At 32.0% G+C, this 16,499-nt stretch overlaps 2 protein-coding genes across 5 annotated transcripts; both read left to right on the plus strand.

Annotated features, from left to right (window-relative positions):
* Positions 1-1,215: 1,215 nt before the first annotated feature.
* On the plus strand, positions 1,216-4,179 carry LOC108477032 (membrane-anchored ubiquitin-fold protein 3-like). 2 transcript variants are annotated; one of them, XM_017779447.2, is made up of 5 exons: positions 1,216-1,358; positions 1,745-1,861; positions 2,076-2,299; positions 2,834-3,004; positions 3,918-4,179. In XM_017779447.2, exons 3-5 carry the CDS (start codon positions 2,167-2,169, stop codon positions 3,971-3,973), a joined length of 360 nt encoding a protein of 119 aa, XP_017634936.1. In that variant the 5' UTR covers positions 1,216-1,358; positions 1,745-1,861; positions 2,076-2,166; the 3' UTR covers positions 3,974-4,179. The 2 variants fall into 2 exon arrangements, with proteins under 2 accessions (XP_017634936.1, XP_052887347.1); XM_053031387.1 differs by having other exon boundaries at positions 1,218-1,358; positions 1,800-1,861.
* A 4,743-nt stretch (positions 4,180-8,922) lies between these two features.
* LOC108478238 (E3 ubiquitin-protein ligase MIEL1) lies at positions 8,923-12,500 on the plus strand. Of its 3 annotated transcripts, XM_017780675.2 has the most exons (12): positions 8,923-9,127; positions 9,214-9,301; positions 9,460-9,516; positions 9,601-9,642; positions 9,712-9,789; positions 9,867-9,910; positions 10,025-10,065; positions 10,912-10,994; positions 11,086-11,177; positions 11,293-11,362; positions 11,645-11,683; positions 12,204-12,500. In XM_017780675.2, the coding sequence occupies exons 1-12, from the start codon at positions 9,066-9,068 to the stop codon at positions 12,336-12,338; spliced, it is 831 nt and encodes a 276-aa protein (XP_017636164.1). In that variant the 5' UTR covers positions 8,923-9,065; the 3' UTR covers positions 12,339-12,500. The 3 variants fall into 3 exon arrangements, with proteins under 3 accessions (XP_017636164.1, XP_017636162.1, XP_017636163.1); XM_017780673.2 differs by lacking the exon at positions 9,601-9,642 and having other exon boundaries at positions 8,926-9,127; XM_017780674.2 differs by lacking the exon at positions 9,712-9,789 and having other exon boundaries at positions 8,931-9,127; positions 9,601-9,669.
* The last annotated feature ends 3,999 nt before the right edge of the window (positions 12,501-16,499 follow it).

A 16,499-nucleotide genomic window follows, 5' to 3' on the forward strand; every position in this document is an offset into this window, starting at 1 on the left:
GTAAATTACATATTTCATTTATGTATGGTTTAAATTGTGTTTTTCCATTGAACTTTAAAAGTTACAATACGGGTCACCAATATTATCAAAAGTTACAATATGGTTACTACGTTTTTAATTTGTTATATTTTGATCATTGAGCTGTTAACTACTACTAACGGTGTATTGACAAGTTGATGCAACACATTATATCATCATTCCAAATAAAAAAAATTAGATTAAATTTTACTACTAGTCCCTACATTTTTTGAATAATTTAATTCTTCTTCTTTTATTTTTGTAACTTTATTTTTCTTTTCCTTTAATAAAGCAAATAAGATAGACCTAATTTATTTAATATTATTGTAATTTTATAATTCCAAATAACAAAACCATGAGAAGAGATTAATTGCACGAAGATCTTTGACTTAATAGATAGATAATATACTTTAACTATTTGAAAAAGTTTAAAATCATTAAGTAAGAACAAATTACACGATTAGTATTTGCTTAGGTTATCGTTCCTAACGTCTTAAATGTTAGATTTTATTATAATTATATATTTTACATAAAAATATTCAACAATTGATTTTTAGTTATTATTAATTTTGTGATGTTTGTAAAATATTGAAATATACATATTTTTGTTTTCTTTTAAGTTTGATTGAAAATTTGCAAACAATTTTAAACATCAAATCTTTAACATTGGTTCGAATCCATAAAATTTTTATTTTAATTCTCATTATTCTATATGAAAATGGTTACCATCATATTTTCATATATATATATATATATATATATATATTTATTGAAAACAAAACGTTTTTATATATCAATCGTATTTTCATTTTTTAAATGAAAATTATTTTTAAAGATATAAAATTGAAAATATTCTTAAAATAAGCGGAGCGTTAGATTCTTGCTTAATGATCTTAAACTAATCGTGTAATTTTATTTTTCGTTTTTATTTCCTTTGCTTTTTGAATCTTTTATAAAGAAAAAAAAAAGAAAAAAGTTGATAGATTAATTGTGCAATTTATGTCAAATTTTCTTTTCGGTTAATGATTTAGTGACTACAATGTAACCAATCAACAACTCAGTGATCATATCACAATGTTAATGACTGTTTCTAATTAAAAAGATTATGACGAAAACATACTTTAAATCATAACAACTGTCAATAATATAATTCGGAGACCAACCTTTTCTAATAGAACTAGTCACTTATATATATATATATATATATATATTAAAAAAAAGAAGGTAAAAGAAGAGAAAAGAAAACAGCTGGTAAAGAAAGAACGAAAACTTATCTGTCTTCCCTTTTTGCATAATTCGACTCTCTCACACTGATCTTCCATTAATGGCTTCTTGATCAGGTTTTTCTCTGTTTTCTTGCTCGAATTTATTGTTTGATCTTTTATCGTTTTCCGATGATTTTCCTTTCCTTTCGTTGGTGTGAGAAAAAAAAAGTTCAAAAAAAATTATATTAAAAAGTGTTGTTTGTTGTGATTTCTGTTTTTATGAATTAACACTTCGACAGAGCGGAAAGAAAATGGAAAGTTTTAATTAATTTTATTTTCAGATTCTTTTTCCTGTTGGTTAATTACTTAATTAGATGTTTAATAGAAATGTTATTTGATGTTAGTTTTATTTTCCAATCAGAAATTAGCAGAATAGTGAGATCCTTTTTCTACTTGTTAATTAATGTTATTTTTGGTTTATTTTACTTGTCTCTGGATATTGATGTTGAATATCGGTTCAGAGCTGTTGACGGGGAACCTTATCAGATCATATGAAGTGCTCACTTTGTTGGCTAGGTTCTTTGGCGGACGATTTACATGCACTCTTACCAAACAAAATTCTCAGAGGATTAATCGAGGTTAGTTTAATATTATGCAATTTGAATTCGAGTATGCGTTTCTCTCCTTGAGTATGAAAAACAACCTTTAAAAATAAAAAATGTAATAAGATTGCGGTACTGCCTAATTTAACTATGATAGGGCTTTGATTTGATTAATCAAGATTGCTAATATGGTTTTTAAGCAATGTGAAGGTTTTTTGTTTGAGTTTTCAATATGGCAAATGTTGTGCAGGTGAGTGAAACGCGATTTAATTCTCAGCTAAAGCTTTTCATCTGTTATCACATGCGACCTGCAAGCTGGGAAACAGAGAACAAAGATTACTATGGCAGAAGGAGAAGAGCTTATTGAGCTTAAATTCTGCACTAACGATGGAACAGATGTGGCACACGGTACCTACGCATTATCCACGAATGTTGCAACTCTTAAGCAAAAAATGGTTGCTGAGTGGCCCCAAGGTTATTAATCTTTTTTTTTTTTTTTTCCTTCTTTAACTTACTTCTTGCTGAATTCTGTAATTGGCATCAAACATCTTAGGTACTCGGTCTGATTGTGTTTGTTAATATTGTTTCTGTCTTTTATCTAATCACTTTTGACCAAACCATGACTTGAGGAGCATGTGCTTGATACTTTGGTATTCTGGTCTTAGCTTTGAATTTGTTTTCCACATTATCTGTTTCTGACCCTGTTGTTGATGAGCATAAACTCAAGTATTGAGCATTATCTGTATGGTATTTTAAAAACAATTTTTTATTTTGGCATATACTTGTTTGAATGGCATTGATTTATGTACAATGTTCATATATGTACATACACTAGCCTCAATTTTCATTTTGATGGTACCATTCAGCTTGGAGAAAAGGGGCTGATATTGGCAACTGTAAATGAGCTCATATATGCATGGGGCATGTTTATGAATTTGAGTTTAGAATGTCTTGGATGTTGCTCCCGCTGTAACCATCTGAGTTAGTTGAATCTGCGTGTATTTTCAGGCAAAACAGTCACACCGAAGTCAATAAATGATTTGAAAATTATACATGCTGGTAAAGTTCTGGAAAACAACAAAACACTAGCTGGTTCCAGGATAACGTTTGGTGACCTTCCTGCTGGTGTTATTACCATGCACGTAATAGTGCACCCTGCTATAGCAAAAAATAAGTCGGGTTTGTCAAGTTCTCCTTATATTTTTATAGATAAACATGTTTGGAAAATGAATCTTCTTGGTATTTTAAGTTTCCTAGAATTAGCATGCCTTCATGCTCTTCATCACATACAAGATTTTCACATAGATCCTTGCTGAATCCATGGCATATAAATCTGTCCACTAAACCTCCATTTCTTTCCTGCTACAAATTCCTCATGAAAAAGAAATAAATATGGCTGAAACAAGATAAAGCTCTGTGATTTCGTTAAGTAAAGCAGCCCTACGAAGCAATCTCATCAATAAGCCTTGTAAAGCAGTTCTGAAGCTAGTAGAGAAGCAAGATATTGAAGTCGGCCAAGGTTTTGTTTTGTTGCCTACTTCAGTAACAGGTCCCCAAGGCTTGTTTTGCCTTTTCCTTTTCCCTCGCTTTGTTTATAATAATCTTTCCCTAAAGGCTGGTGGGGTTTTAGAGGATGGTTGCTTTGAATTATTTTGAGAAATAAGCAGATGGTAGTTGGTACTGCATTAATGATTTTTAAACTTTTAGTTACTGTATTCACACTATTCACTACTTGCGTTTGAGAAGGAAACATGCAAACAATTCCTAGTTAAGTCTCACTTTATCATCACTGCAAAGAATTTGTCATTAATGGAATTTCACATAATTATGTTAGAGGTCTTATTCATTTTGGAATTGCCTCTATATGACCAAAGCTCTAGATGCTTTATGTATTAAGTTATGTCCCAAAATTCTAGCATGTAGTCCGTAGAAGAATCTGCTTTTGTTCCATTCACGAATATTTTTCTTTTCTGTTTTTGTTGCTTGTGAACTGAAAATCTATTTCTATAGCTATAGTCTAATGGTGTAAACTTCCTCTAATATCTCTTTGTTTTCCCGTTTGTGTTTTTTTTTTTTTTTTTGTGCACTGCAGGTAAGAGCAAGGAAGATATGCAGAAGCTGAATTCATGCGGTTGTATTATTCTTTAGAATGTAAATATGCTCGGTAGTTGTCAACTGTCATTAAATATAGATAATTTTTCCCTCACATATGTAGGCGTTAGTTGCTTTTGAAATGGTGTTCGTCTGTATACTGGTTGGCCTGCTTACTATGATATCTTTGGTTATGTGTTCCTTAATCCTTGTGCAAGTGTATAACCATCCTACAATAGTAAACATGTTCTGCAAGAAGAAAACATCTTGATAGTTGCGCAACTTGTGCTCCTGAGCTGTACCTTGAGTTGCCAGTCCTTTGTTCGAGTCTCCTCGGGAGATGCCTCATAACCGGTTTGAATAAGATTACATTCATAGGTAGGCTGTTCAAAAGCCAATTTTGTGTAAGGTACAGATATATGAGATGCATGTGAGAGAAAGAATGAAACAGAGATGATAATACGATATGGTTAGTGCAAGTTAGCTTTTGACATGAATCATTGATACATGTAAAATTTCTGAAAAGAAAAATTACGAACGGGAAAATCCACGATTGACCTTTCACGTGCTTTGATATTTGCCGACACGTTACATTTGATTAAACCGGCTTGATTATCGATGAAGGATATATGCTCCATCTCAAAATTTCAGTCGTCGTGTTTCTAGCATTGGTTTATGTTGGTTCTTGTTACATGTCTTCACCTCGAGTCAATCGTTTTGATAAGAGAAATTTGTTTATTGGAAATATCTTGTCTATTGAAAGAACTTGACAAAGTTAGAATTTTTGTCAAGTCAACAATTTTGATCAGAGAAATTGTTTATTGGAAATATCTTGTCTAGCATCTCGCCTTAAATGATTAGCATGTGAATCTCGATCAATTTTCACATCACATTATTGGGATTTATTTAAAGCAATCTACCAAGAGAAGATCCTTCATGGTCCAAAGACATGTATTAAGGGTACACATAACAAATCTACTACCTAACGAGACAACGTTATGGGATTCACAAAAAAGCCCATATCTAAGAAAACATAGAAGGATGGATACAAGACATACTTGTGAGACGACTACTTCTGTCGAAGTGCCTCCTCAATCCGTCCTCCATTGAATCAATTTTCAATTCTTTACATGACTATTGGATGAACCATCACTTATCAATTATCACTCAATTTACTTCTTTGTATCAACTCTTCTAATCATTTTCTTTCATTTAAAAAAAATTGTATATCCTCTAAAATTAAAGATATTTGTATTAAAAACATTCTTAATTTTATCATTTACATTTGCGTCATTATTTTCATCAACAATGAACAAATTTTATAAAATGTTAACGTTAAAACTTGATGAAAGGAGAAAAAGGACAACAATCCACTGTGATTGTTAACAAGGAACAACCTTTATTAAAGGGATAACATATATGGCCCTTGAATTTGTCCATTATATCTAGTTGATTTCTAAATTTGTATTCTCGTTAACTAAGTTGATATATCCACATTGACACTGTTAATTTGTATTGATGTGGCACTATTATTCAATCCGGTAGTGCCACGTGATGTTTCGAGAGGTTGCCACATGGCAAACATAAATAAAAAATGTATATTTATGTTTTCCATTGTAACACCCCTCACCCGTATTCAACGTCGGAATAGGATTACGAAACATTATTGGACTTACAGCACAATAATCACACATTTCACATACATTTATCAAATTCAAATAATCATCAATCAAAATCATTCATATCTCCCTAATACGAGCCTACAAAGCCCAAAACATGTATTCGGGGTGGTTCGGGACTAAATCGATAACTTTAGAAACTTTTTACACACTTAGAAGATTTTTACAAAATACAGGGGACACACGCCCATGTGGTCCAGCCATGTGTCTCACACGGCCAAAGACATGCCTGCATAGGCCGTGTGGACATTCAAAATGGGATCACATGGCTATGTCCCAGCTCTTGTCCGACCCTGTGTAACTTTCTGACTTAGGTCACATGCCCAACACACACGCTCGTGTGGCCAACTTGTGTGCCCTAAAAATGGCCACACATTCCTGTGTACCAGGCTATGTGCTAGGCCTTGCCAAACCTGTAAAGTATACTGACTTAGGCTACATGCCCAATCACACTCCCGTGTGGTAGGCCATGTGGAGCATACTGACTTGATTTTTAATTCAACACCAGGGGATACATGACCGTGTATCACACATAGTTGAGAACACGCCCGTGTCTAGACAAAAATAAGCTATTTACCAGGCCATTTTCTACCTAAATTTGAATACACCTACACCAAACCAAATGGCACCAAAACATAGCTTATATAGCCATTTAAACCAACTAAATCAAGCTTATTTCATGCCAACTCAACTCTATTATCCACAATATACACAAGTTACAAAATGGACCATTATATTATGCCAAATTTACACATACAATTCAACTAAGTAAACATTTCCAAACATGCATCATTATGCTCAAGTTTACAAGCATATATATTCTCCAATATCAACCATTTGACAACCACAATACCTACTATCAATAAGCATCACAAAGCCAACCTCAATCACATAACATAAGCCATATGCACACATATATATACACAACTAAAACATAAACATTTACAAGCCAATTCAAATGGCTAAATTCATCATCAACTTATATACCAAAATGACCAAAGTTCCTATACATGCCATATATTCCAAAAATATAAATTCAAAAGTACCAAAACGATAGGTTAATAGTGTGATGAAGTCTCCGATGATTCCCAAATCCGAGCTAGCTCTGAAATCACTATAAAACACGGAAAAATAAACAGAATAAGCTTTACAGCTTAGTAAGCTCATATGATTAATAAGTATAATATGCCTATTCATTCACCATTTAAAGAACATAAGTAACATAAGTATTATATTCAAATCAACGATTTGCACATTGCCATAATTCTGTGTTTAAGTATAAATTCATCAACTTTCACTTACATTTCATATAAACTTATCAATTATCACTTACTGCCAAACTTATCACGAGTATCTGAACTGATCCGTATCATTGCCTATATCCTTGTACCATCATCTTTTCCCGTTGAACCATTCGGAATAATATCGGATACTAGGGAATCTCGCACCAAAGTGCCACATACATAGCCAACACTATCTCAATCTCATATTACATATTTGCTCACTCTCGAGCTATCAACGAGCCTGCTCACACAAGCTGTTGGTCAAGACATAGTTACACGGTGCTGCTCACACAAGCTGTCAAGTAATCGCAACATTTGCCAGTATACTCAGCCACCAGTAGGACGTACATGACCAGCACCCGGATCACATAATCACAATAACCCCTAATGACATGTCACTAGTATCCTATCTATTCTCAAGGTTCATCCGGGATTCTCACAGTGTCAATGCTTTGTCGATAGATTTCGCAATGTTGTAATATCACAATTATAATATTTAAGCATATAAACACATATAACATTAAGCTTATTAATCATACAAACTTACCTCGGTTTACAAAAACGTTGAAATAGATCGAGTAGTCGAGTACTTTGTTTTTCCCTCGGTCTAGATCCAAATTTCGCTCTCCTTGATCTATATGTAATCAAATTTAGATTATTTAATTATCACTCTATTCAATTTAATCCAAAAGCACTCATTAAAGCACATTTACACTTTTGCCCCAAGTATTTCACAACTTTTACAATTTAGTCCTTATTTCATAAGAACACAAATTAATGCAACTTGATATCAACCCATGCTAGTCAAATTTTCCTAGTACACATATCAGCCCATATTTTTCATTTATTTCACATTTTAACCACAAAGTTTCCACATTTCACACTTTAAGCCCTAATTTGCATTTTCACTAAAAATAACTTAACAAAACTTGTATAATTATCATCAAACATTCATAATCTATCATCAATCATTAAAATACATGCTTATTCATTAATGGAAACTTCCTAAATCTTTAACAGTTTTGTAAAATAGTCCTTGACCTAGCTACACCTAGTTGCAACGATCTCAAAAACATAGAAATAATTAAAAATCGAGTCAAAATCACTTACCAATTAAGCTACTAAGTGACCGAACCCTAAAAAACTTTCATGGCTTCCTTCTTGCTTTGTATTTTTGGTGGAAATGAAGAAAGGATGATGATACATTCAGTTTTCCATCATTTTACTTAAGTTATTTACAAATTACTATATTAACCTTGTTTAAAAACATTAAAATCACTTAATATATGCCCATAATTGTCCACTCACAATTGAAATGGTCTAATTACCACTTAAGGACTCTTACTTTAAGGTTCTATAGCTATTAATACCTTTAGCTATTAGAATATCACTTTTGCACTTTAAGCGATTTAGTCCTTTTTACCGAATTGAGCATTCAAATGATAAAATTTCTTAACAAAAATTTCACACAATCATACTATCATTTTGTAAACATTAAAATAATAATAAAATAATTATTTTGATTTCAGATTTGTGGTCCCGAAACTACTGTTCTGATTTGACTAAAAATGGGCTGTTACATCCTGTGGCGTTATGAGAGGTTGTCATGTGGTACCATCGGATTGGTTAATAGAGTCACATCAGCACAAACTAACAATGTTAATGCAAATATATTAACTTAGTTGACGGAATACAAATTTAATGACTAACTAGATCCAAAAAAATTTAGAAACTAACTAAATACAAATAGACAAATTCAAATATCAAATTATATATCATCTCTTTATTAAATATATAAATGTCAAAATGAGTGAGAAGATAACAACAATCGACGGGGAATGGGTGAAATAAGAAAACATTCAGTGACGCAGGCTGAGGCTAATATCTACTGCTAGCAGTTATTACGGCAACGTCTAGAAGATACCTAAACAAATCCTTTCTTGCAAACGTAAGATAAAAGTGAATTCCGTTGGCATTCAAAAAAAGGAAAAAGAAAACATCAGTTTGATTTACAAGCCTAATAAGGCCGAGCAAACATAATTGACTTTGAAGGCCTAATAGGCCCAATTTAGTAAATTTTATGTTTTCTATGTTGTTCTTAATTTTCAGAAAGGAAAAAAAAAAGGAAAAAAGAAGAGCAAATGTCTCTATTTTGTTCTTTCTTTCTTCGTGTTCCTATTCTAACCAATGGCAGGGGACTCTGTAATTTCGCCTCAGAGAAGCAAAGATTTCGGAAAACTCGACCATGGGTATCTTCTCTTTGCTCTATATTCTTTTTTGTTTCCTTTGGGTTTCAATTTGTTAAATGCTTTTTTTTATTTGTTTTTTCTTTCAGATGCGATCACTACAAGAGACGATGTAAAATCCTTGCTCCTTGCTGTAATAAGATCTTCCCTTGCCGTCATTTCCATAACGAGACCTCAGTACTTTCTCTCCCTTCTCTCGTTTCCCTTTCCCTTTTCATGTTCATTTACGTTTTTTAATTGCCTGCCTTGGTTATATAAATTTATTAATCTTATTGTTTTGGATTGTTTAATTTTTTTTTCTTTTAATAATTCTTTTATTTCTTTGTTTAATTTAGAACTCACTTAGCAACCCAAAAGATCATCACGACCTTGTCAGGCAGGATGTCAAGCAAGTATGTTTTATTTGACAAAATCACCTTTCATGTTGTACCTTAACATATAATTGTTATAATGGAGTGGAGTTGATGATGTGTCAGGTTATTTGTTCAATTTGCAATACCCAACAGGAGTTATGTCAAGTCGCATTTAATTCTGTGGTAGTAACTGTAAGTGTCTCAACTCTGAAAGTCCATTTTTCTAATGTCCAGGTTGCTCAAGTCTGTTCCCATTGTGGGGTAAACATGGGAGAATATTTCTGCGACATTTGTAAATTCTATGATGATGATGTAAGATGATTGCATGTTTATGTTTACTTTTATTCCACTTAAAGAATCATGTTGAGTTTATGTTATGACTGTTGCAGATTACAAAGGGACAATTCCATTGTAATGATCGTGGAATTTGTAGGTTGGTTAGCATGTTGTGTCCGATTGCTTAAGTTTTTTACTTCTTGTTATTGTAACTTGTTTCTGTCTTATATCTTGTCAACTACTATTCTGGTCTAATCTGTGGTTTTCACAGGGTTGGTGGCCGTGATAAGTTCTTTCACTGCGAGAAATGTGGTAGGCAGTCTTATTACCATTCTTGCTCCTTAATTGATTTAGTTTTAGAGTTGGTTTCTTTTATAGTATTGTATGGAATTTCATGTTATACTTGTTATGGGGCACAATATGCTATTCCTCTTTAAGCTGAAAAGAAATGGAAAAAGATGAAAAGGATAGCTGAATTATAAGTTATTGATATTCATGGTGGTTTGATCATATTAACCAGATGTGATTCTTCTCTAATTTTTATTTATTTAATAGGATTAACCTAAGAAAGCCAAAGGAAATAGCCAAAATCGTAATGATAATAGCCCTTAAAATCCTTCGTTTCCCTACTGTTGTAATTTTGCGGAGTGCAGCGAAGTATATTGGCTTTATCTGTTGTTTAGATGGCCGTGTTCCAGGGTGTTTATTGAGGTGTGTTGCAGTTCTATAGTCGTAGTGTCCCCTATTTTGTCCATTATCATTTTAAACATAGGGCTCAAAGAGATGACTTCTAAGACATCTGGGGTCCTTTCAATGAGTTTATGACTCCATTAGATAGTTGATGATTTAATGGTGTCCCAAGCTAGTTTACTTCAGACTCCTAAAATTCACTTAGTTGTAGATTTAAGCTGGAGTTTCATGTAAAGGCTAAAGAAAAAGGCATATTAGGGAACCTATCTCTGTACTTGTTATTGTAAACTTTAAATTCTCTTAAGTTTATGGTGAGTATCTCTAAGCATATAGTTGTGCAGTCTTCAAATTAATTTTATGATTCCAGTTTAATTACTCTTAGTATTAGCAGTATCTTCAAAGTTGTTTAATTTCTTGTGGTCATTTTCCTGTATTGCTTTTTCCTTTATGATGTTATCATTGGCACAGGTTCTTGCTATATGGTGGATCTGCGTGACAATCACTTTTGTGTAGAGAATTCCATGAAGTCTTATTGCCCCATCTGTTTTGAGGTTTGAGCTTTGAGAGTTTGACCATTTTCTTCACTTTTCTTGAAATTTCATAAGAATATGTTTTTCCAAGACATTTTTTTTCTGTGTCCAGTATCTTTTTGACTCAGTTAAAAGCACACGCATTATGAAATGTGGACATACAATGCATATGGAATGCTTTTCTCAGATGGCTAAGCAAAATCAGTAAATTCAAATTACTTTGCTAATTGCTTACCTATTTTAATTTTATTTTATTTTTTCAGAATGGTTAAAACATTAACTATATATATATATATTTTTTTTTTTCTCCATTTCACAGGTATAGATGTCCCATCTGCTGCAAGGCAGTACTTGATATGTCTGCCTTCTGGGAAGATCTGGATATGGATGTATAAACCTTCTTCTTTTGATCATCTTATTGCACATTAAGTTTCTACTAGACCTCAGCATATTGTGTGTTACTAATAATTGGTTCTTTTGTTGGATTTTTATATGCCCTTTCCATGGATCTAATTTTTTATTTCAAGGATGTCTGATCTTTCTCTAAAGAACATATTAAATAGATTTTGCTGTAGAAGTTGTTAAGTACTACTTTCAGGATTAACCAACTATTTTACTGTTTCGATCATTTTTGTATGTCATTAATTGGTGATCTTTTTCTTTGTTTACAGATTGATGCTACTAGAATGCCTGCGGAGTATCAATTTGAGGTAGTAAATTATGTAACTTTCTCTTTTTCTTTGCCTGCAGCATACATGCAATTAAAATTGTTGCAGCATATATGCAAACTTTTATAAGTTTTTGCTCTCATTCAGAAATCACGTCTAGTTAGATAATTTCCGTGCCTCTAGAAGGTATCCATCTGTTTCCCAATGTTTGGTCGGGACATAGATGTGTTGTCATATAACACTTCCTTATTTCAAATAGCAGCCAGTCTTTCTTTTTCATGGATGTTAACAGCCGACCCGATTAGGAAATATTCTTCATTCTCATTTTTACCCTTTCCAAATGAACATAAAGGTAATAATTTAAGGGTCTACTTTAGCGGGCAAGTTTATGTTATGGTTTCTAGTGCTGTTCCTTCCTATTTAGCTTCGTTCAGGCTAATACTGAGCCACTGTTGCTCTATATGATATAATATCTTCTTCATCATACTTCCGTTCTTGAACATAGTCAAAATGATGTTCGGTTTTATATTTGTACACTTTGTTGAATGTGGTTTTCATGCAGGTTTCAATCCTCTGCAATGACTGCAACAGTACAAGCACAGTCCAGTTTCACGTTCTTGGTCTTAAGTGCAGGAAATGCAATTCTTACAACACCCGCCGGGTTACAGAGCCGGCCAACCATTGCCATACATACTGAAGTTGTAATCGGTTCGTAATGCAACATTTGACACTCTTTTATGCAAAACTCTCTTACAAAAGGTCTTTGTTTAGTTGCATCTATTTCGTTATTGAGTTTTTACTACTACTGATGTAAGATCAGTTAATATAATTATAAGACAATTAAATTCAAGTACAAAAACCATAATAAAAATAAACATATAATTCTAGAACTAGAAAAGAGAAGAATATATTAGGAGTCTAGACTCAGTAGCAAATTAAAACCACAGCTTCCCCCTGATAGAAGAACGACTCGTATACTGGACAATTTCTACCTTATCTCTTACAAAAGCCAATTTCGTTTGGTTTTAATTTGATGTTTGACCCAAGCCAGGAACTTCTTATTTGGGTTAGATGATTTTTGTCAAAGGCAGCTTCTGGCATTTGCTGCTGACTTGTGAAAGCTGTCGAAACTGTATTTGGTGTTTCTTTTTTTTTGGGCCAAAAAACCTTTTTGTTTATTTCTGCTTACCATTAACAAATATGACTGCTTTAAAGACTTGGCTTTGCCTTTGAGCCATGCATCTCTTCAACCCTTTGTTCAACACATTTCTCGCCTTCAGCTCCTTTAATTTTTTAAAGAATATGCACAAAGTCACAGCTCCACCTTTCCCTTCAAGTAACCTATACATATGGTTACTTAGAACTTAAAGCCCACTAACATTATTCTCTTCGTGCTTGATAAGTAAAACAAAGCAAAACATCAGCACACAAGTCCCACTTTTGCACAAATATAATACCTTCACACTCAGTATGGTAAAATTATCATAGATGCTTTTGTAGGAGTCGCATTGTATTTTGCCCTCTTTATAAAAAAAAGGTAAATTAATTTTTATAAATTAGATCAAAGAGTAAATTAATTTTTTCTATTAAAAATTTTATTTATTTGTACCGTTGAAAATATTTTAATTTCATGTATATTGATTAATTTATCTATTTTTCAATTGAATGTAAAATATAATCCGACTGCACTAAGAGTTTCAAGATATTTTTACATTCTCGGTACTTGCATATATACTTGCATTCACATAGTTATTGGACATAAATGCAAGATAACATGGTAAACGTGTTTTACAATTTCTTGTGTTAGGATTGCATTTTGATTTTTATATTTTTAAAACGAGTACAAAAGCCTTTATAGATTAGAAAAAGCGCAAAATAATTCTTTCATGGCAATTGAAAATTTTAATTTAATGAGATGAATTTAATTAAATTATTTAGTTTAATGTTAATCCAATCTATTATAGCTCAAAAACTTAAACTTGGATTTAAATCATATTTTAAATTCATATCATAAAATTAATATTTTTCAACTATTACAAAAAATTGACTATTTTACTTATTTTTAATGTACATAAATATAAATTTTGAATTTTAAAATATAAATATGCACCTTGGGTAACAGAAAAGCAATGTAAATACTTTTATTATAAATTTTATTTTGTTCATCCTACTAAAAGTAGATAAAATAGTTCTTGTACATTAGATGAAACAAAATTGTCTCTCCATTAAAATTATCTTTGTTAAATGCTTATTTTGTGTGTAATATATATGTAGCATACAAACAAATTTAGTTCTCAACCTTTAAACCTTTGTTTAATTTGACCCTCCTATTTCATTTGGAGCAAATTGGCTTTTAACCTTATTATTGTTGCTGTTGTACTATTTATCTTATATGTTACGTTGATAAATAATTTAAGAATTAAAAAATTCAAAAATCATAAAATAAAAATTACAGTTCCAAAATTATAAAAATGATAAAAAATTTAAAAATGATTTTTTTCAAAATTTCAATAAAATTCTAAAATTTTTATAATTAGAATTGCAAAAGAATTTTATTTTTTTAAATATTAAAAATTAAAAATTTATAAAATTTATAAAATTGTTTTAAGTTTTTTCTTTTTGCTATTCAAATACAATCCTGCTAAAAATACAAATAAAATTCTATGTTCAAACTTGATTCATATAGGCAAAATATTATCCATGTTAGCAAAAATCTGACCAAATTTCTATTTAAAAAGATAAATTTGTTGAGTGTTTTTGGTGTATGTCCCTCAAAAAGGTTAAATTCTCTATTTATGTAATACGATTACTGTTCCTAGATGTGACGTTGTGGTTAAGTCCCCATGCATGCCAACACATACCCTATTCTAGGATTAACACGTATTTTCTAGGTGTGGCTTTGTGTGCATGGTGGTGCAAACCCATATCATGCGAGCTCATGAAAAGACACAGACACCTCATGTGCGAACCATGTAGGCGACAGGTCGGGACCTAATCGAGTAATTGGGGAGCGAGTCGGTAACGACGAGCACCATAACAATTTGTTCTTCACCTAGTTCAAATAAGAGTTGTAAAGTGACTCTTCTGAGAACTTGACTTTGTAAGGTGATAGATTTCTGAGAAAAAAACTTATCGCATACACTTTTCAATTTAGATTGTCATATACACTTCACCACATATTAAGGAGAGGAACAATTGTATACAGTTGATTATGCCTTCATTATTGGACACACGAATTGTCAAAATGTAATTTTTTTTTAAAAGGGAGGTTACCTTAACCCTAAATATTAAACCATTTGGATTTGAAATTTTTGGGAAGAAGCTGTTAATGAGAAGGATAATCGTGATTTAGAGGTAAATTTCCTAAAATTTTCAAATTGTCCTTGTAATTATTTTGGGTTTTGTTGGGCACGATGGTTAGGTTGAAAGAAGGTGGTCGTAGTGTTCAGGGTAACTATGGTGGTTCAATGAGCGAGCCCTCACAACGTCGTGAAATGAATGCTTCCGTGGAGGCGAAATCGTATCCTTGTGCACCAAGCACGAAGAAATGAGTCGCCACTTGGCCATTCGGGGAGTTCAAATATCTAACTTTGCCATGATTTCTCGATCGTTGAAGGCTCGAGCTTATTGAATGACACCACCAATGGAAGCTTTTTGCTTCTCTTGCATGTGTTAGAAGTGGGTTTTCATCTTCCCCTCCACCCCTTATGTAATAGCCTGAATTTCAACGATGTCGAAAATAGTGGTTCAAGACCATCAAATTCGACAAATGAACTCGTAGATTATATTATTTAATATTTACGAGCCAAATGTAGTTTTTAAAAGATTTTTAGAATAATAAATTGTGTTTTATAAAGATTTATTTGGTCAAGAAATTGAGAAAAAGAGGTATTGAGATCTCGATGTTATAAACCGAGCCATAAATATTTTTATAAATATTTACGGAATGTCAATAAGGTAGTAATAAAATTTCGTTAGAAAATTTTGACGTTTGGGTGGTCAATTAAATAAAAAGGATTAAATTAGAAAATGTGTAAAAGTTGCTAAAATGATTAAATAGCTCAATTGTCAAATGAGGAAGGACCTAAAGTGAAAATAAGCCCAAAGGAGATATTTTGGGCGGCAATAGCTGAGAAAAATCAGGAAATGGGTGAAATAAGGGCAAAATTGGAAAATTGTCAAAATTAGCTAAATAAAAATGGGACTAAATTGGAATATCTAGAATTCTCTTCATTTCTCTTCATATTCATCAGTTGAAAAACAGCCATGGAAGGGGGTTCAAGCTGGTTTTCATGCTCTATCTTCATGTAAGTTTAATTCTTTCTTTCTCCTTGAAATTTCTATGTTTTTGGAATTTTACAATTGGGTCCAACTTACAATTTCATTAGTTTTTGATTCCATGGCTAATTTTTAAAGTTTTTATGGATGAGTGCTGAAATAATATGATGAGTAATCATAGAATTGAAGCTTTACTTTTGGTATATGATGATTTTATCAAGTAAAATTGATGGAAATTCATTTTAGGACCTAATTAAGAAAGAGTTTGGAATTAATGTCTAATGCTAAAGTTCTGATTTTTAGGGGTTATGAAGAAGTTTAAAATGATAGACTAAAGTATTAATTGAGAAAAATTAGCTCAATTGAGGGGTTAATTGAGCAAGGACTGAATTGTATAAACTGTGAAATTTGGGGCAAAATGGAAATCAACATTTTTCACTAAAACTGTTTTGGACAGCAGCAGTAGTGTAACTTTGAAAAATCACCAAAAATTGTATAAATAGAATTATAGGATGAATAAAATATGAAATTAAAGCTTATTGAGTCTAGTTTGTTTATAAAAGAAACGATGTAAGCAATG

The sequence above is a fragment of the Gossypium arboreum genome, chromosome 8 (genome assembly GCF_025698485.1).
Source record: "Gossypium arboreum isolate Shixiya-1 chromosome 8, ASM2569848v2, whole genome shotgun sequence".
NCBI lineage: Eukaryota > Viridiplantae > Streptophyta > Magnoliopsida > Malvales > Malvaceae > Gossypium > Gossypium arboreum.

Excerpts from the sequence above, each read along its gene's own strand:
- LOC108477032 (XM_017779447.2), top strand. The coding sequence starts at position 2,167 with ATGGCAGAAGGAGAAGAGCTTATTGAGCTTAAATTCTGCACTAACGAT. Across the intron at positions 2,300-2,833 it reads GGTTGCTGAGTGGCCCCAAG|GCAAAACAGTCACACCGAAG; the intron begins GTTATTAATCTT and ends GTGTATTTTCAG. Across the intron at positions 3,005-3,917 it reads TATAGCAAAAAATAAGTCGG|GTAAGAGCAAGGAAGATATG; the intron begins GTTTGTCAAGTT and ends TGTGCACTGCAG.
- LOC108478238 (XM_017780675.2), top strand. The coding sequence starts at position 9,066 with ATGGCAGGGGACTCTGTAATTTCGCCTCAGAGAAGCAAAGATTTCGGA. Across the intron at positions 9,911-10,024 it reads AATGATCGTGGAATTTGTAG|GGTTGGTGGCCGTGATAAGT; the intron begins GTTGGTTAGCAT and ends TGGTTTTCACAG. Across the intron at positions 10,066-10,911 it reads CTTTCACTGCGAGAAATGTG|GTTCTTGCTATATGGTGGAT; the intron begins GTAGGCAGTCTT and ends TCATTGGCACAG.